The sequence below is a fragment of the Gavialis gangeticus genome, unplaced genomic scaffold (assembly GCF_001723915.1).
Source record: "Gavialis gangeticus isolate Ggan-Ray unplaced genomic scaffold, GavGan_comp1, whole genome shotgun sequence".
Lineage (NCBI taxonomy): Eukaryota > Metazoa > Chordata > Crocodylia > Gavialidae > Gavialis > Gavialis gangeticus.
In genome coordinates this window covers 51,898,766-51,916,964 of record NW_017728996.1, presented here as the reverse complement: position 1 = coordinate 51,916,964, position 18,199 = coordinate 51,898,766, and the positions used below count along the sequence as shown (strand labels likewise).

The following is an 18,199-nucleotide window of genomic DNA, read 5'->3' as shown; positions in this document are numbered from 1 at the left end:
GTTTTTTTTTTTTTTGCAACAAAAGGTCATTGCTTACAAGGAAGTAACCCCAGTTTGAGCAAGCTGAAAAACGCCTCTATGACTCTTGAAGAACAGGGTATTCAGAGGCTGTAACATAATCCGGGACTAAAAATAATCAAATATCAGTTTAGAGATCTTCAGAAAAGGTCATGTGTAAGGATAGAAGCCTTTATGCAGAAACTTTAGAAGCACAAGTTACATGGACACACAAACTCTTATGTCTATAAGACATTCCCTTTTCTACAGAAACAGTGGTTAGTATGAAGCATACTTTAGGGCTGAAGGTACGCCGAGAGTTCAGAGTCAGCCCTGTTCTTATGCAGAATATTTGCTGTGTGTATTTAAGGACATCTGTGCAGCACTACCTAGTTGGTCCCAATTCAGTGGGAAATCCAGGATTTACCTTTTAGAAGGATAAATCAGTTGTTCACAGGGCGTGTGCTCAGTTAGACCTGCTATTCCTTTGTGTGGAGCTGATCAGTGGGGTTTAAGACCTTTCACTCCTTCTATTCCTGGATCATTTTAGCCATGATGTCTATTATAAAGTCACCTGGGAGAAGGAGTGTCCCAAGTTAGTGGTTCACAAACAGCATCCTTAAGTGCCGGTGCAAGAAACTGCAGAAGCCGTGCCTGTGCTACTAGGTTCATAGTGTCCATGTCCTGCACATCCCAGTGTCTAAAAATCTGCAGCAATACTAGTGTTATTAATCTGAGCACAGCACACTGGAACTGTTAATTTAACAAAGAGGATTAACACTGATATTCACTCTGCCAACTTGAGACCTCTTGCTTTAAACCCAGGGTTCATAGCCCCTGTGCTTAGCCAGCTGTGTGTGATTAGAGGGCAGAGACAGGCACAGCCACTTAAGATGGTTTAGCCAGTGACCCAACAATCAATCAGTCATGCAGGCCTTTAATTTTGTTGTCAGCCCAGAAGGTTAAGAACTTGAATTTGCATCCATTGAACTTCTGACCTGCTGCTAAATCCAAGATTTTTTCCAGCCAAGAAGTTTGTTTTTAAACTTTCAACAATTGCTTCCTGTTAAATTTTTTAGTCAAGCCTTATTGACATCAAGGAGGCAATTCTCAACAATATAAGTATTCGCTCTTGGTGCTGAAGCCAAGTTGGTCAAGGAAGGCTGGAGAACCACATTATAGATTAAACATCTGCAGACATTTGAAGTGTTTGTCCATCTTCCAAGTGGAACTAGTATTGCAGACAGAGAGCCTTAGCTTTGAAGTTGCCTGGATCTTTAGCAGCTTCAGCATTACCACTTTTGAAGGCTTCCTTTGGAAGCATAGAAATGTTTATCCCCCTCCACCCCTAGTCACAGAAGTCCGTTTGACCTGTGGGAACCTTTCACCTCCTACCTTCCAGACTTGGTGAGGACGATAATAGCCCCACTGCAGCATTTGAAGGACGCTTCCACAGCGCCAACAGCGGCAGCTTCAGTAGGATCACGACTCAGGGGGGCCAGGCGACGGAGTTCCTCAAATAATTGCCTGTGAAAGATGGCGGCTTCGGCCTCACGAGCAATCTATAAGAGCAACACGCATTCGGGGAAGACGACATTCATGTCAGTCAGCACCCAGGTGGCACAGGGTAAGGCGAGATGCCATGTCCAGCAGGATGTCACGTATGAATTGGTATCAGTATTTTGCTATTCAGAAGATTAACCAGTTAAGTTCTATGGTGCCCTGGTGGTGACTGCACTCTTTAGTTGAGGCATACTGCATGTGCAATGGCCAGTTTAAGGAAGAATTTCACTCACCAGGCTATTAAGAGGTTTTTCTTCTGAACTGCATAACACATGCCATTTCACCTCACCCTGCACTCTTCACATCCATGCACAACTGCCAGGCACTCTTGCTCTGCTTCTACCTACTGTGACTTAAGGATGATGTAACCTCAGACTGGGAATGTATGCAAGGCTGAAGTCTTTAAGTGGTGAATGTCCTGTGAACAGTTGTGTTTTTGTAGGAAGAGATGTTTCTACCTACAGGAATACTTGAAGCACAAATCTGCCTTGTTTAGAGCATCTAACCATTGCAACCTGAGGAGTAAAGAGATCATTTATCTTACTAGAGCCAAAGTGTCTTACATCTTACTTCCCCCTATCTGGAGCCCTACCTGCCAGATTCGGTCAGAACTATCAGAGCTGGTGCTAAGCACTTAAAAGAGGCCTCCACAGCGCCTACAGCCATGGCATCAGCAGGGTCCCTGATGTTAGCAGTGATGCGGAAAAGTTCTTCAAACAGCTGACGGTGAAAAATTGCGGCCTCAGCCTCGCGAGCGATCTGCAGGCCAGAGTAAGAGGGAGGGAAGGAGGGAGAAGAAAGGAGCAACACAGAAAGAAGGAAAGAGATACACCAGAGTAATGTGACACCAAGTTAATTTGCTTAATTGTCAAAGTCATGCAAGAGATTAGAAGGGTAGGGTTGTGAAACTTTGGCTCCGAAGCTAGAATTAAGAGCGTCTTGGTAGCAGTGCCAATGCTTGCAGTGGCTGTTGTGCCACGTTTTACAGATGGTACCCTCTACCCATTAGATCAGTTATTTTCACAAAGGAACTGTTTCTGAGGCACGGTCTTTTGTTTAAAAATCAGATGACCTCAAAATAAGAAGTCCAGATTGTAGCCTTCAGCAAAGCTAAGAAGAATTTAAGCTTTTCTGCTCTTTTGTGGAAGCAATTCTCTTCAGCCTTACAGGATCACCTGAACACATGCAAAATGTTAGCCTGCTACAGGTCTGGTTTCTCCACTCCCCAAAGGCACAACCTTTAGCTATGCCAGAACAGACTGAAGTAGTATATGACCTCCACCACTTTTTAGTGCCCCAGAGCAGTTAGGACTGCTCTCCCTGAAGGAGACCTCTGGGTGGCAAGAGGGTCTCCATTTTATTTAAAGACAGCTAAGCTAATCATAAAGAGCCAAGAAGTCATCTTCAGCATTGCACCACCTTACCCTTTTGTAATTATGGTTAACAGTATAGAATCAAGTCTTCCTATATGGCTGTCTAATCGAGCATGGAAGGTTCCTGTACCTCACATCACACAAGTTGGTACTTGCTGCAGTACAGGTACACAGCTACAGACAAGCTTTCAATTCCTGTTCCCGAAGATGGAAGCAGACTGAGCAGCAGCCTTTGAATCTAGTTTAAAAAAAGCCATCTGTCAGCATTTCCAAAGTCAGTCTAGGAAACCTGTATACAAAGCATATACAGGACCAAGTAGTTTTGAAGACAAGAACTGCAGTCTTTGTAAGCTACACCAGCCCTCAACAGCCATATAAAAGAAGGCTTGCAGAGTTTACCAGAAAAGCATGCAGAGAAAATGTTGATCATCTTTTCAAGATAGATTTCAGTTAGCTACTCAGGGAAGTGAATGGGATAAATTATACAGCATGGAAAAAAAATACTGAGGTTTTAGGAATTATTTAGTATGATTCAATATTAGATTTCATTTCTAAAGACACCATCCAAATGAGGGCACAGCACTTTGAACATGAATTAATTCATTCTACATTCATGCATTATAGGAAGGCCAAGCTCTTTATGGAAGAGATATGTAAGCAGCTTGTCCAAGTGTCACAGGATGCATGTGGAAAAAACAGGAATAGAAGGCAGAAATCCCCACTCTTCAACCTGGTCTTCAGCCACAAGATCCTTTGTAATATCCCCAAGTAGTATTTTGAGCTCAGAGACACTTAGATTGCATTGCAATGCAGTGAGACTGGCACATTAGCTGCAAGTTTTTAATACAACAAGTCTTAGAACTTATTGTTAGATAGAGAGGGGAGGATAAAGATTTAAAAAAAAAAAAAAAGCGTCCACCTCAGAGAATACACACTCCAAACATGTAAGCCAGGAGCTTCATGGTACATCTTCAGTTCTCGATTCAAGGACAGTGAGCTTTGGGAAACATGCAGTATAAGCTCGGATCTATCAAATGGCTCCCTGCTAGCCATCATTTAAAGTAACCCAAAAAAGTCTCTTTTGTCCTCCCCACCCTGGATCACCCACACTTATTCCCCCTAGACAAAGTCTATGGCAATTCTTCAAAACTGATCCCATAGCTGTTTTTGCCTACGGGGCATAGACAAGTTTCTGTAAGTTTGTAGGAAAGTATGGAAATTTCCTTGGTTGAGTGGAGGTGAGGAAGGAAGGAAATAAGCTTGTTAGACAATTGGGCAGGAGCAGTGGTTAAAAATCCTTTGCTTTTCCATTGTTCAGGTTAGCCAGCCTGATCAAATCAAGAGCAACTGACCACTGAGGTTGCAGGAATGCTTCTTTGCAAGGAGGTATCCTGCCCAACATCTGGAAACTTGCTACTGAACTCTTGATTTGTAAGGGCACTAGCATTACTGGAAGGAGGAGTTAAGTTCAGCACATTTTTTCTGGATAGAAGGCTGTTACCAAATGAAGACCACAGCATTGTACCAAGGTCATCAGTTCAGGGGGCTGTGTCAGGTGTATAAAGGATTAAACTGCAGCCACTTGAAGAGACCACCCAAATATAACCGACAGCCCTCTGCTCCCATGTCAAGATTCTTGTGAAGTTACTGTACACAAGTACATACAAGGTCCAGAACCACCCAGATACCTGGGTATGGTACAGGGAAGGAGAGCATGGGGAAGGAGGTGTGCATGAAGGGTCCCAACAGGGCAAGTAAGTCCTACTCATTCCTACTTGGTACATGCCCAAGCCAGGAAACTACACAGTACACAGACAGCTCAGAGGGGTACATGACCCTTAAAGTCCAAGAGCAGTGCTGGGGTGCTTGATCAGCAACCCAATGAGCCAGGCATGAGCATGCCAGAGTGAAGCCCGTGAATAGGACTTGTTTTTCCTCAGTGCCAGCCACAAGCTCAGCAGGATTGGCAGAGTTTTATTTCCTCACTGCCTCCTTGGCTTTTAACTAGGTCCACTGAGTAGTGACTACCACAAGGGCTCATTCTTAGTCCCAAAGCTATAACCACCATCTAATGTAGCAGCTGTCACTGACGTTTAAAGCCTGTATGTACTAGTCAAGTAACCAGTTTTCCCTGGCTGTTTGGAAGGTGCCCTGTGGCTTATTGTAAAAAGGTGGAGAGACTCCTGAGCTCGATCATATAAAATATTGCATAGCCTAAGGCCTTTCTATTAGGCAGCCCTGACCTCTAGAAGCCTGCAGGATAAAAGGTGTTTGAAGGGCTCCTGCTTTAGCAAGGCCTCTGGCAGGCAAATTTTCATTGTCCCTTTATGTCACTTACTGGCTACTGTCTGCACTTCCTGGGACAGAGAGAGAATGCAGAGAGTGCAGAGCTGCAATTCAACGGCCAGCAAAAACATCTTGTTCTCATTTTTACAGCAGCTTTAGTTTTTGCTTCACAGCAACATGTACTAGTAAGTCTTTTCCTTATGCCCCACATGCTTTGAGGCATGAGTTCACCATGTTTTGTCATTACAGAAACTTATGTCAGAACTAAGCCAGTCACCAAGGGCCTAACATGAACCAAACAGATCCAATAAGCAAATACAGGAACTCAAGGTGACTGATCTCTAAGGTATACTCTGTTCAAGAGAAAGTAAAAAGAGGGTTCTTTGAGAAGTCTGCTGGCTTTATTCATTCACTTAGAGGAAGAATTCATATCCACATTAAAAAAAAGGGATAAATAGGCCACAATTATTTTCTGGTGGCCAGACCTCTTGTTGCCAAGTTTGATAAGTTTGCAGTTCTAGAATTGTAGACTCCTGCTGCAAGTTTCCAGATACTGGTATCAGGGTCAATCCTCAAGATTGCCAAGGAAAGAATTTTTAGACAAGCAGTTAGTGAACAGTTAGCAGTGCACAGCAGTCACATGCTTTCAAGTTGTTGCTCAACACCAGTCCAATTTCACTGCTTTCCCCCAGTGTACAAAGTACCAATCACAGAGATCAGGTACAAGGTAAGAGGGAGAGAAGGAAGTTAATACTTACAGAACGAACTGTAAGGGCACACACAAGAGCTATATTTATTAATCTATATAACCTGAACTGCAACTGACAAACTAGTGTGCATTATCAGTGCTGTAATTCACAGCAGTTAACTGGGGAGCATCAGTACTTCTAGACACTTGGCATCAGACTTAAATTAATGAAGGGGGGGAATGAGTTGGCTGAACTCCAAGCAGAGCAGAGAAGTTTCTGGCAGTTTAAACATGTAAAAAAACAAATGAGTCCTGTCAGTAATCATGCAAAAAACATCCCCATCAAAGGCACAGCTGTCAAATGCAACAAGATTGAGCAAGTCATTTAGCCACCCCTCTCCCCCACCAAAGTCATTAAAATTGTGTTTCAATCTACCGAACACAGCTCAACCAAGTGATTTCCGTAGCAGCTCCCCTGTTTAGAAGGCTTCATATATTGAGTTTGGAATGGTGGATTCAAGGGAATTCACACCAAGGTAACAGTTAAAGCTTAACTCTGGTATAAACAGAAATTAAGACTCCTTGCAGTCCAATCCTATTTGGACATTTCCCACCACTGCATTTCAGTTCTTGGCTCTGCCTTTAGATAATATAGCACACAACAGAGGGCAGTTTGCTCATCTAGCACAAAGTATCTTGTGCCAGTAGGGCAATACTGTACCAATCTGTGCATGATCACAGTATAGCAGGCTCCTCAAAACTATGCTGACACATGGCAAATGAGATGAGGGAAGGGCAAGTTACCAAAAAAAGCCAGGGTGGGAGCAAGCTGTTGGGTGTTGCCACCCAGCTCTGAATGCATACAAAAGCCAGATATCCAGGTGGGGTGTCATCTGCCATGATTTGGCCAATCCCTATTTTGGGCTATGGAATGCTACCCTTTAAAAGAGCACAGGCACTACTCACAGCATGTTGCATGCGGACAGCCTCAAGAGGGTAGTCTCCTTTGGCCGTCTCTCCAGATAGCATAATGCAGTCAGCTCCATCCAAGACTGCATTAGCTACATCACTGCCCTCAGCACGGGTTGGGCGAGGTTTCTTAATCATGCTTTCCAACATCTGGAAAGGAAGAGTAAAAAAAATTAATGTCATGCTCCAGAAGAGAACTGCTTCTCTAGCACACTTGTATAACATCTGAAAAGTTTAAAACTATATTTTGAGTAGGGCATGGTATGATCATTAAGTCAGTTCAAAATTTAAAATCAGGATACTACAAACATGCTGCTGTCTTGCCAATTAAGAGCTGGCAAATGATGACTGATGTGCCAAGACCACCTTTTATGCTCCTGGTGGAAACTCCCTGTTTGTGTAACACAACCTAGTCCTCTTTCATAAGAAAGAAGCAAAGATCAGTATCGGTACTTCTGAATTTTTGTATTACACACACAAGGAGGTACAACCAATATATTAAATTAGAAACAGATCCAAGCCAATAACTGATCTTGTCTGGCACCTGGTCTATAGCTCATAGTTTTCTCCATACAAATATCCCTCTAATAGAAGTAGTATCCAACTAGTACCATAACACACCAGGAAAAGCTACGAAATTAGCCTAAGGCACAGAACACAGCTTACTGGCAAGCCACTTTGAATTCAAAGATGTACCTGCTCTATACAAAGCAACTGCACTAGAGGATAGGAAAAAAAAGTAGACCATGAAGATCTTGAGTTCTGAATCTGTTAACTAAGAATTACCAACTACTGAGGTTGCTTTCCTTTGGAGGTGCAGTTTCACAGAGCAAAAACTTCACATCACTTGCTGGCAACGGCAGCCTCCTGTAATCCCACATGCAGATCTGGGGGCTTGCGCCCCCCAGGAGAAGTCTGGCACAGCTCTGCAGCCCTCCCAGGGAGCACAGGCCCCTGGATCTGCATGCGGGATGACAGCAGGCTGCCACTGTCAGCTGGGGCCAGTGTCAGCACTGGGTTCTTCCCAGCACTCAGCACAGCCCGTGCCAGGCAGACTCGGCTGCGGGTGCTGGCTCCAGCAGCATGCTGTCATCCATATACTCTGCAGCTGGTGAGCGCGGAGCTTAAAAAAAGAAAGCCCTGCACTAAACAGCTCTGGCAACAGTAAGTGAGGCCTCTGGGTGCTCGTGGTTTCGAGCTCAAAACAGCTTTGCAACAAAATGCCTGTTAAAATTTTGCACAGCCCTACTAGTTTCCCCCCACTGCCCAAAACTGTCCATATTTGCTACTTAGCACTGGCTTGTGAGGAGAGGAGCAAAATTGTCAGTTAGAGGCACATGGTATTATTACCAAGAGACCAACATCTGGCTCCAGATGTCCTTTCAATATCCCCACTAATGACAAGACCAGACAGGCAGACTGGGTACTATAGCATTCCAGCATGAGCTGCAGATGTACCCAGGAAGGTGATCCTCCAAGGCAGATTTCCATGACAAGTTTATAGGCCCTGTACAAGCCTGTTGTATATTCTAACCTGCATAAAAGGTTTAGCTGAGGAGAATATTTGTAAGGTTACATCATCTGGTTGGAGAGACAACAAGGGTGCCTATTGACGAATATAGAAACACAGAATCTGTACACTTTGTGAATACAAAAGCCATCCAGACATTGTAGTTTTGCTTTGAATGTTTCATGCTCCAACAAACAGGACTTGGAAACCACTCCCTTACCCACTGGCTTCAGATGGAGTGTAATGGGCATACTTAGGCCTGAGTACTCTTCATGCAACATGTGGTAGAAGAAACACAAGAAAAGCTATTGGTAACCAAAGTACCTGAGTGGCACAGATGATGGGTTTACCAGCCCTGTTGCATCGTCCAATCATCATCTTTTGGGCAAGGAAGACTTTTTCAGCAGGGATCTCAATACCCAAGTCACCACGGGCCACCATGATGCCATCACTGGCTTCCATGATTTCATCAAACCTGACAGGCAAAAAAAGTGTTACTCCTCACAGGTATCCTCCCAACCCCACCTTAATATCATTATGTGATCAGTGAACATGCAAGTACTTGCCCATACAGGTACCATGTTTCCACAACCCCATATATATTTCTCTATCCTGCAATACCTACTGTAATAAAGTACTTTTAAAAGCAGAAGGACACAGATGACTGTTGTAGTCTGATAACTAGATTCTAAGATACTCCTATTTTCAAACTGTTAGGACTTTTCCAGTCACTTGGCAAGTAATGGCCATTAGTTAGACTGAGAATTAAGTTTTGATGCATGTTTAGTAAAGGGTCTTTCTGTATTGGCTACTGCAAGACCCACTGCAAATGACTGAAGTTTAAAGCAGTGATATTATGCATATAGTAAGATGGTATTCCGGACTAAAGTAACATAATTGCACATTTTGCAGAAACCCTACCCCACTAAGTTTTTGCTGACAAATGGGACAGGGACCAGAGAAGAGCTTGCAGTCCCACAGACTTAATTATGGGCTTCACCCTTTGCCTTCCATTCCCCCACCACCAGGAAGGAATCCTTCCCTGAACCTCATACAAGACATGCTTGCGAGTGCTTACCTGCGTACACCCTCGTGGTTCTCAATCTTGCTGATGATCTTGATGTTCTTTCCCTTTTCTCCTAGCACTTCCCTGACAGCATGGACATCAGCAGCTTTGCGGATGAAGGAAGCAAACACCATGTCCACATTCTGCTCCACGCCAAACTTCAGGTCCTGAATGTCTTTTGCAGAGACCGCAGGAAGGTCCACTGCAGCTCCAGGCAGGTTCACACCTTTCTTGCTGCCAAGCATCCCACCATTCTCAATTTCAGTGACAATATGATCTGAGCCTGAATCGGACAGGTTGGATAACAAAGTTGGAAAATGATCTGCCTTCACAGTACAGTCATGTTACATCATTCAAGGCAAGTAGGAATTCATGCATGCATTTTGTCTCAGTTTGCCACTTACTAACCAGGAACAAGATTTATGAACCAACTAAAACCAGCTCTCCCTCAAGCCTGAAAAAAGGAAGACAGCATCTACACAAACTATGTCATTTGTGAAGAAGCCATATTCTGATCCCATTCAAATTAGTGGCTTCTAGACATGCCATTACCAGTCTCCCAGCACTCTCAAATACAGTTCTACTTAGGAGGAGTGGCAGTTCTGACACAGCTATGAAGTCAGATACTCAAGACAGCTATTCCCAACCAGAGTGCTGTAGCACCCTTAAATGCTTAGAGATCTTTTTGAAAGGCGCTACAGTTAGTCATGTTTGCACATCTGACAGAGTGCTAATGGCTGTCAGGAAAAACCCAGAGATTCCAGCCAGGAAAAACTGTAAGGTTAGAAACCTTCTGACCTATTACGGTCCAAGTTCTTTCCAACAGAAGAACTGATCTATTGTTTATGGATTCTGGGGGAAAAACCCCAAAAAACTAAGAACTGACATTTGCCAAGGGATGCTTTGAGGCTAAAGAGGTTGAGAACCATTGCATAAGAATAATAAACTAGTATAAAAATAGCTTAATGAAGTACCAACTAAATTTTTACAATTCAAACCATTATTGACCCTTCAGGCTAGCTCTGCATCAAGCCACAAGTTACCATCGGCTCCAAAACCATGTAATTGTAACTGCTAGATAGTGCTACCATTGTATTGGGATCAGTGGACACAGCTTCTGATGCTTATCTAAAATAAATGCCCCTTTTCATGAACAGTTACTGGATTTAAGGGAAGGAGACTTTGAATACACTTAATATATCTATGATAATTCCTATATTGTGCAGGCATTATGTGATCTGTGCAGATCCTGTATTTGCTAGAAGTACTGTTTTCATCACCTGCTACAGCAGTTTAGTATAAATCACTGGCATAATGGATAACAGCATACAAATCCAAGACTGTTCTGGTCAGCTATGCCAAGCTTCCCTACACTACTTTTACCATTATAGTGAAGACTTAGTAGTATGTCCTCTCAGAATTTGAAAGCAGGTATTTTAAGCTGCCCCATATATGCTCACAAGGGCTCCTACTTCTTAGGTTTCCACACAGCTTCGAGCAGGGGTGCTCAATCCCCGGCCCATGTACCAGATCACGCCCACAGCATTAAGTGTCATCTTGTCCACATGGCTCCCAAAAAGAGTCCAGTAACTTGGTGATGACAGAGGTGGCACTTCTACCCCATCACCAGATTTCCAGATTCATGGACAGCCCTGGCCCTGCACACTGGATTGGACACCTGATCCCAAAGTGCAGGGCTGGGGGGAATGACACCAGGCCCCAGCCTTATGCCACATCTGCATGCAGTACCAAAAAGGTTTTAAAATTTTCCTCTAAGCCAGTGTTGCTAGAAGTTAGCAAGCTTTGTGCCATGCACCAACATTAGGTACTCTGGTGCTATAAGCCACTATCTATCTAAGATATGTTTGGCTATTAAGGGAAGCCAGCTTTCCCATCAATATGCAGTAAAGACAATCTAATAATGCATGGCTGATCCCTGGCTTCTGCTTTATCCCATAAAAACAAGGTAAGGTTTCATGATAAATACAAACTAGTAAGATTTGGCTGAAGGGATGATACTACAGGAGATGGTCTTGATGAGGAAGTTTTACTGTATTCACCAAAATGAGAAATCCATGTCCATCGATGCGTTCGGTGACTCAATCTTTACTAGATGCAGTACCTGCCTGAACACCAACTTCATTGTGAGGTTGTGGACTAACTGCTTCATATAAAGTGGTTAAAAGTAAGGAGTCAGGTCACTGAAAAGGAAATGCCACCACAGATGGGCAGTCCCACAGGGGAAAGTTGTATTGTACTGGAACCTTTTCATTGGTACACACCTTTCTCCTTAACCAGCAGTGAAATGAGACCATCGTCTACATAAATTTTGCTGCCAATATCCACAACTTTGATGATGTTCTTGTAATCCACCCATAATACATTTTCATCACACTTCTCCATGTAGGCATCGTCCAGGGTCAGTTTAAGAGTCGCACCCTTTTTGAGCTCCACCTCTGCTGTACCACTCTGTTGGCAACAAGGGAAAGGTTAATAACGCAAGGCCATGCATCAAATGTACATGCTCTCTCAGGAATGGGAAGTGGCTTTAACTTTGTGCTGCAGATACACAGCCACACCTCTATCTAGTCTGCTCTACACAAACCAAGAGAAATCCTGGGCAGACAGACAACAACAGGAAAGAATAGGTTTGGATGGCAGAAAACTACTGCTCGCAAGGTGTCCCACTGTCACACCCCATTCTGTATGGTATTTAACTCATCCACTGTCAGGGGAATAGCAAGCATTGATGAAGTCACAGAAAAGGTTACAGCTGCTTCCTTCTGCTAAGAGGTTGGTTGGCTCGGAAGGAAGGCTGCTATTACAGCATACGAATTATCTAGTTGCCTTAAGGAATTTATTTAAAACCAGTTGTGTGTATAATCTTAGGCTGCATTAAAAAACAAAAAACCATATGTCACACTTACTCCTTTGATAAGTCCAGTTCGGATTTCAGGTCCCTTGGTGTCAAGAGCAACAGCCACAGGTCTGTAGGTGATGGGATCAGAAGCAAAGCTTTCTGTGGCTTCACGCACATTCTTGATTGTGCCTGCATGGTACTAGGAAGAGCCATAGACAATTGTTAGAAGTCTTGTCCACTCAATACTTCTTGTTTGCAGTAAGGAGACAAGTTCTCCCAAAAACTATATAAGCCTATAAGCAATGTGCCTCCCCCCCCCCCGACAATCACTGAACTCCATTCTTGAACAGTTTAATGTAAACTAAGCTTTCACATATGCTTAGCTATGAAGATCTCACTTATGTAAACTGAATGCAAGAACCTGTCAAAACAAGTTGTACTGCTTCAGTCACATTAGTATACTGGGTATAGCAGTCACAGACAGAGACAATATCCTGTAGTGGCCAGCTTCAAACAAGCCAATTCCTGGGAAAGTTGCTTCCATAATCCCCAGGTCTATACCCTTTTTAGAAAGGCAAGGTAATTACTTTCCAAGTAATACGTCACCCATTTGACTAACAAATTTGTTAGGCTGTTTTTGTTGTGTTTTTTAAGTCCCAAGCTCTTCACCTCAGTGATTCGAATAATGCATTTGATTTTCATACATACAAGAACACTTTGCTAAGATGAGCTTCAACTCTAGTGCAGGTGGGGTGCCTCACTATCACCAATGACTTTCACCTTTATAGGTGATCAATATAAAGAACAATTTGCTTAGTTTGATCAAACAGCCACTCTGACACCAAGAGCACTTTCTCTAGCCAAGGTTATGTAAACTTCAGCAGACAGCTGTTAGCAAAAGGCTAATTTGAGCTAAGAGGGTTCTCAACTGAATGCACAAATCGATTGAAACAAAGCTAAATAGATGTAGCCAGGTAAGACTACCCATTCCCCCCTACTATCCCCCTTCCCCTCATATAAAAAGTATACACTTCTATTAGGTTGCAAATACTTTTGCTTGTTACTAGTACTTTACAGAAGTTTGATACGTAGAAGTTCAAAACCTTTCCAAATTTTACCACTTTGGGTAGCTTGTGAAAATCTTAATACTAGTATTTGAAGCTGTACAAGTACCTTGCCCAATATTTGAATGTAGATAGAAGAAAGCAGGTTTAGTTTTGTTTGCCTGCTTAATCTAGAATGCTGAAAACAAAAAACTGAAGATCACAGCAAGGTTGGGAACCAAGATAAATACCAAGATGGGGCCACTAGTGTTCTTACAGCCTATACACCTTGTTGCCCCATGTCTGGTTGCATTGGTAGACCAATTTGGTTTCACTGGCAAGAGCACAAGGCAGAATTAATGTGGCACCACTTACCTTTGTTTCATATCCCCCTCACCCAAACAAGGAGCTTACTGTCACTTAGTCCAAATTAAGCTAGTCATACACACTTGATAACTTGTCTGTTACAAAGAAAGGTGCCTAAAATAATGAAAGGCAAGTTGGAAAGATAGTTTCATCCTCCAGATGAGGTACTCCAAGGCAAAATATACACCACTATGGACTGCCAGCTGAAGGAATCCAGAAGTGTGCAACACAGCAGGTCTGCAGAAGATGCACTGAAAAGTACTACAAAAAACCACCATACACATGCCCCTCAGTATTATCGTTTTTGGGAAACCGTATTAAGAATGAAATGAACAGCTTTGCTATTTGTGAAGTGCTTCCAGCCAAGTACAAGACTAGCTAATACTGGAGTCAAGCTCCCTGCCACTCCAGCACATGTACATGCACACACCATCAAGATACAAGAACTGAGATGTGCAATACTAGCAAATGTTCGTGGAGATTTTTCACCCCATAAGGTGAAAGTGTTCCCGATGCATCTGAAGGGCTGGGGCAGGAAAGAATAAAGTGACTGATCATGGCCAGGGAAGGCCATGGTACTGGGAACTTTGCAATAAACATGACAGCTAACACAGGAATCCTACCATGTTATCCTATGCAACCGAAAGAAGAAAAACAGAATTTCTAGAGGAAAAGAGTTTAGAAGAGTTCCTGTATCCCTTCCCTTTCATGACCCCTGAAGTGAAGTTAGAGAACATGCCACTTCCCATTTCTGCTAGTACAATGTATAGTTAACCAGAGTAGCTTCACATCTGATCATAAGCCCTCACCCACTTAACAGCAGGACCAATAGTGAACCCCTGGTCACCTTCAGTTAAGGGCTGTTAAAGACCATTTTAAATTGCTCTTGCTATATACATAAGCAAATATTTGCTGAGCTCTGGCCTATTCACTGACATAACCCTAACAGTTGAGAGTTCTTGTACATTCAGTTTACCTATATTTACTGCACAAGACACAAGTAGAAGGTCAACTGTGGTTTCTCTCATGCATACATTTAGTGCCCTTTGCCCTTTAAAGATTAAGGGTGGGGGTAAGAAGCCAAGTTCTTACCCAGCTTGAGGAGTTAACTATCTGTCCTACTAAAGCTACCTACAGCTGTTAGTCTACACAGAGTCCCTGACATTTTGAAAGCTGAAGGACAGCCAATAGAATGGCCCTGGGTAGCATTCCAGGGAATCTGTATTGGGGAATGGGACCCTTTCAACTTCTCAGGTCACAGGGAGGAATCCAGTCTATTTATATCAGCAAGAAGAGGGCTTGCCTGCCTTAACAAATGGTGTGCATTTCTTGTGACCTTGTTTCTTGCACAAGCCTCCCCCTAAATGCCAGACAGCTATTCTGTACCTGTTGGAACATAACTCTGCCAGCTAGTTCACCAGAAGCTCTCTGCAGTAGCCATGAGTTTGCTTCCAAGACTGAAAAGTTACAGTTACTTGCAGACCCCAGGGATAGGATGCATACATTGAATTAGGAATTTATTAGTAAAGAAATGAGCAGTGATGTTCACCATGTGTTCCATATGTTAAGACACCAAAACCTGGGGCTGTGTGGCAGAAGTGGTATTATACTCTAGTCCAGAAAACACTCTTGTAGATTCTAAAGAAAGCAGTTTTATCAGGACTTCTAATCACCTACTTGCATAATGCCTATTTTCAGTAGTTGGAAGAACTAAATATTCATTGCAACACAGTTGCTTGCTTTTAAGGACTGCTCTTTCAAGGGCAGCAGCAACTACAGAACACAGTCTGTTTCAAAAGACGTTGAGGGGGAATATAGGCCAGCAGCCTCAAGCATCACAGCTCATATTTTAACTAAATAGAGGAGTTTAGATTCTGGTTGACTGAACAGAAGGACTCTACACAAATGCTAAACTGTACTTTTCTAAGGCAAAGCCATTGTTAAGAAGCTAGATTAAAAGATTAAAACACTCAGAAATAGGATGAGTCTCTCTTTAGAGAGCAAGTTCAGAGAAGGGAACCTCATCTTTTTGCACAAAGCACAAGAACAGGTTTCTAGATACTGTGATAGTCTAAGCCACAAAAAGGGACGAGTCTCTTGAGACCCTGTAACCAAACATTTGTTCAAGTGCAGCAAATTGTCATAAGATACAAGTGACAGTTAATGGACTCTGAACTGTAGGCTCTCCAGGAGTTTGAAAACAGAATTCCAGCTGTGATTTTTTGGTGGCGTGTGGACAGGAGGGACTAAGTTTTTCTTTTGCTTAGAGTGGACTGATGCATATGCTTAAGTCACACCTTGCTAAACACCATCAGGAAAATGTAGGCTCGATCTGCCTTTTGAAAGAAAGCACTTTCTTACAAGAAGATACACTTCCCAAAAGCTAATTAGCACTGTTCTTCAGGCCTCATCTTGGTTTAAGTATCTGCTACTGAAAACATTAGGCAACCCCAGACCCTTACCTCATGAGTTCCATGAGAGAAGTTGAGGCGAGCAACATTCATACCAGATTTAATCATTTCTTGCAGCATTTCCACCGAGCGGGAGGCTGGGCCTAAAAGGAGGAAAACGGGTTGATGGTGAAAAATTAAGTCTGTAAAACCTAAAAAAACAAAGGTAACTCGAGACAAGACAGTTCCTAGTTCTGCTATTTCACATAGCAATCCCCTCTATTCCTAAACCAATCCATTTATTCCTAGATACTGAATACACACAGTGCATGTCTCCTTGCTGGACTTACAGAAACTGCACACGCTGACTTGCTCCATGTCCTCAAAGCTCCAAAACACTGATCTCATCCAAGATGATCAGTAAGGAGCTTTTATAACACACACCCAAGTAGCTCCTCTAACCAGTACAAGAGAATTGCACTAGACTTAATGCTACATTTTTGTCCATCCGCTGAGGTCTGATGGGAAGGAAGTGATGATATAGAGGAAGACAACCGCAGTAGCCAAAAGGTTCTAATGGAGAATGGAGCATTTCAACAAAGTAACAAGTTCAGATTTCCAACTATGACTTGCCTATCTAAAAGAGCTATTTCAGCCTATACTGAGAACTGGGGACAAGCCAATTGCAGCAATTTCTTCCCTCCTGGGTAGCGTGCAGATGGAGATAGGGAGACTAAAGCAAAAAAAAAAAAAAAAAAAAAAAAAAAACAAAACCAAATACACACTGGTGCCTTGGGCCACTATCTGAAGCTTAGCCACTAGTTACAATTTAGAGTCCAGCTATTGGGACCAGCTTCCACTACTAAAGTCAGGACTGGGAAAAGAATGCAGCTGGAAAAGTTCACGAGTTTAGCCTTGGCCATCATGTTGCAAATATCCCAAAATTAAATATCCAAGTCTTCCTAGGGTTCATCCTACAAGTCTTTGGTGTTCTTGACATGCTGTACCCGCCTTCCTTCCCCCCACCCGACCCAATACTTAAAAAAAATAAAATAATCCTACCAATGGTGCAGATAATGCCAGTGTTTCGTGCTGTGGTTGGCTCAGAATCGATGTCCAGGCGACACATGTGTTCCAGGAAAGTGTCTGCCATGGCAGCATGTAGCTGCTGGGTCTGGATGAAAGCAGTTCCTGCATCATGGTGTTTCGACATAGTTGCTGGAATTCTTTGCCTAGGAGAAGAGGGAGAAGAGTTATGCTAGCAGGTAAATTTTTTAGGCTCAGAAGCTAAATATACTCTAACAGAGTTAGCTGAGATTTCTAGAAAACTCAAAGTAACTTTGTTTGGCTTTAGTGCATTTCACTATCAGTTCTTTGTACTTAAGTTGCATCATGCATGCAGTCTGTTTAATATTTCTTATTTAAGCTATGTATACATAGTGATGATGTTAGCTCTTTAAACTAGTATTCTGATTCAACAGCATGACAAAGATGTTCTGAAAGACTGCCTAGCAAGTTATATGGAAGTAAATGCTAGACTGAAATACCAGTCTGTTCTCCAGGGCTAGTTTATTCTGTTCCTTTGTAACAATTTCAGTGGGCATTTAATGGAAGTTGTCAGGATTCTTAGACATGCAAAATACAGTACAAGCTCCAAAAGAAACTGTTTAGAACTTGTTTGGGGAAAAAAAAACAAACAAAATTTTCTTTGTATATAGCCCTGGCTGTCTAAGAAGCATCAGAGTTCAGCTTCTTTTGAAAGGATCTGGTTAGAATAAATATTTGCTTATTGCACAAGAGACTGATGGTGGTAAAGAAATTGAGAGAAAAACAGCATAGCAAATGGTGATCTCAGACTATCCCTCTTATGATTACTGTATGGTTAAAAGAACTTGCACTGCTTAAGTTGCAATAGCTCCAGTGAAAAGCATGGCAGAAGTCTCCAGCTCAAGATGACTGTTTAAGACCTTTGCCATCTTAATGCTGCCCTAGGAAAAAAGTTGCTATCCTGATTGCCAGAACTCAGAATATATCGATAGCTAGCTGCTGACAGTTGTTTGCTTCAAAATTCCCAAGGTATGGAACACA

General features: G+C 42.7%; 1 protein-coding gene across 2 annotated transcripts in view; it reads right to left on the bottom strand.

The window, feature by feature from the left end:
* PKM (pyruvate kinase, muscle) overlaps positions 1–17,378 on the bottom strand; it is a 21,582-nt gene extending 4,204 nt beyond the window's left edge. Inside the window, exons 1-8 of one of the 2 annotated variants that reach the window (XM_019504506.1) lie at positions 17,174–17,378; positions 16,184–16,275; positions 12,380–12,511; positions 11,735–11,921; positions 9,465–9,735; positions 8,711–8,861; positions 6,874–7,026; positions 2,153–2,319 (exon numbers count right to left, since the gene is read on the bottom strand). In XM_019504506.1, the coding sequence (XP_019360051.1) occupies positions 2,153–2,319; positions 6,874–7,026; positions 8,711–8,861; positions 9,465–9,735; positions 11,735–11,921; positions 12,380–12,511; positions 16,184–16,275; positions 17,174–17,324 (1,304 nt within the window). In that variant the 5' untranslated portion in view covers positions 17,325–17,378. Of the gene's footprint in view, positions 1–1,392; positions 1,560–2,152; positions 2,320–6,873; positions 7,027–8,710; positions 8,862–9,464; positions 9,736–11,734; positions 11,922–12,379; positions 12,512–16,183; positions 16,276–17,173 lie in introns of both variants that reach the window. The other variant, XM_019504505.1, reaches the window with a different exon arrangement.
* Between the last annotated feature and the right edge of the window lie 821 nt (positions 17,379–18,199).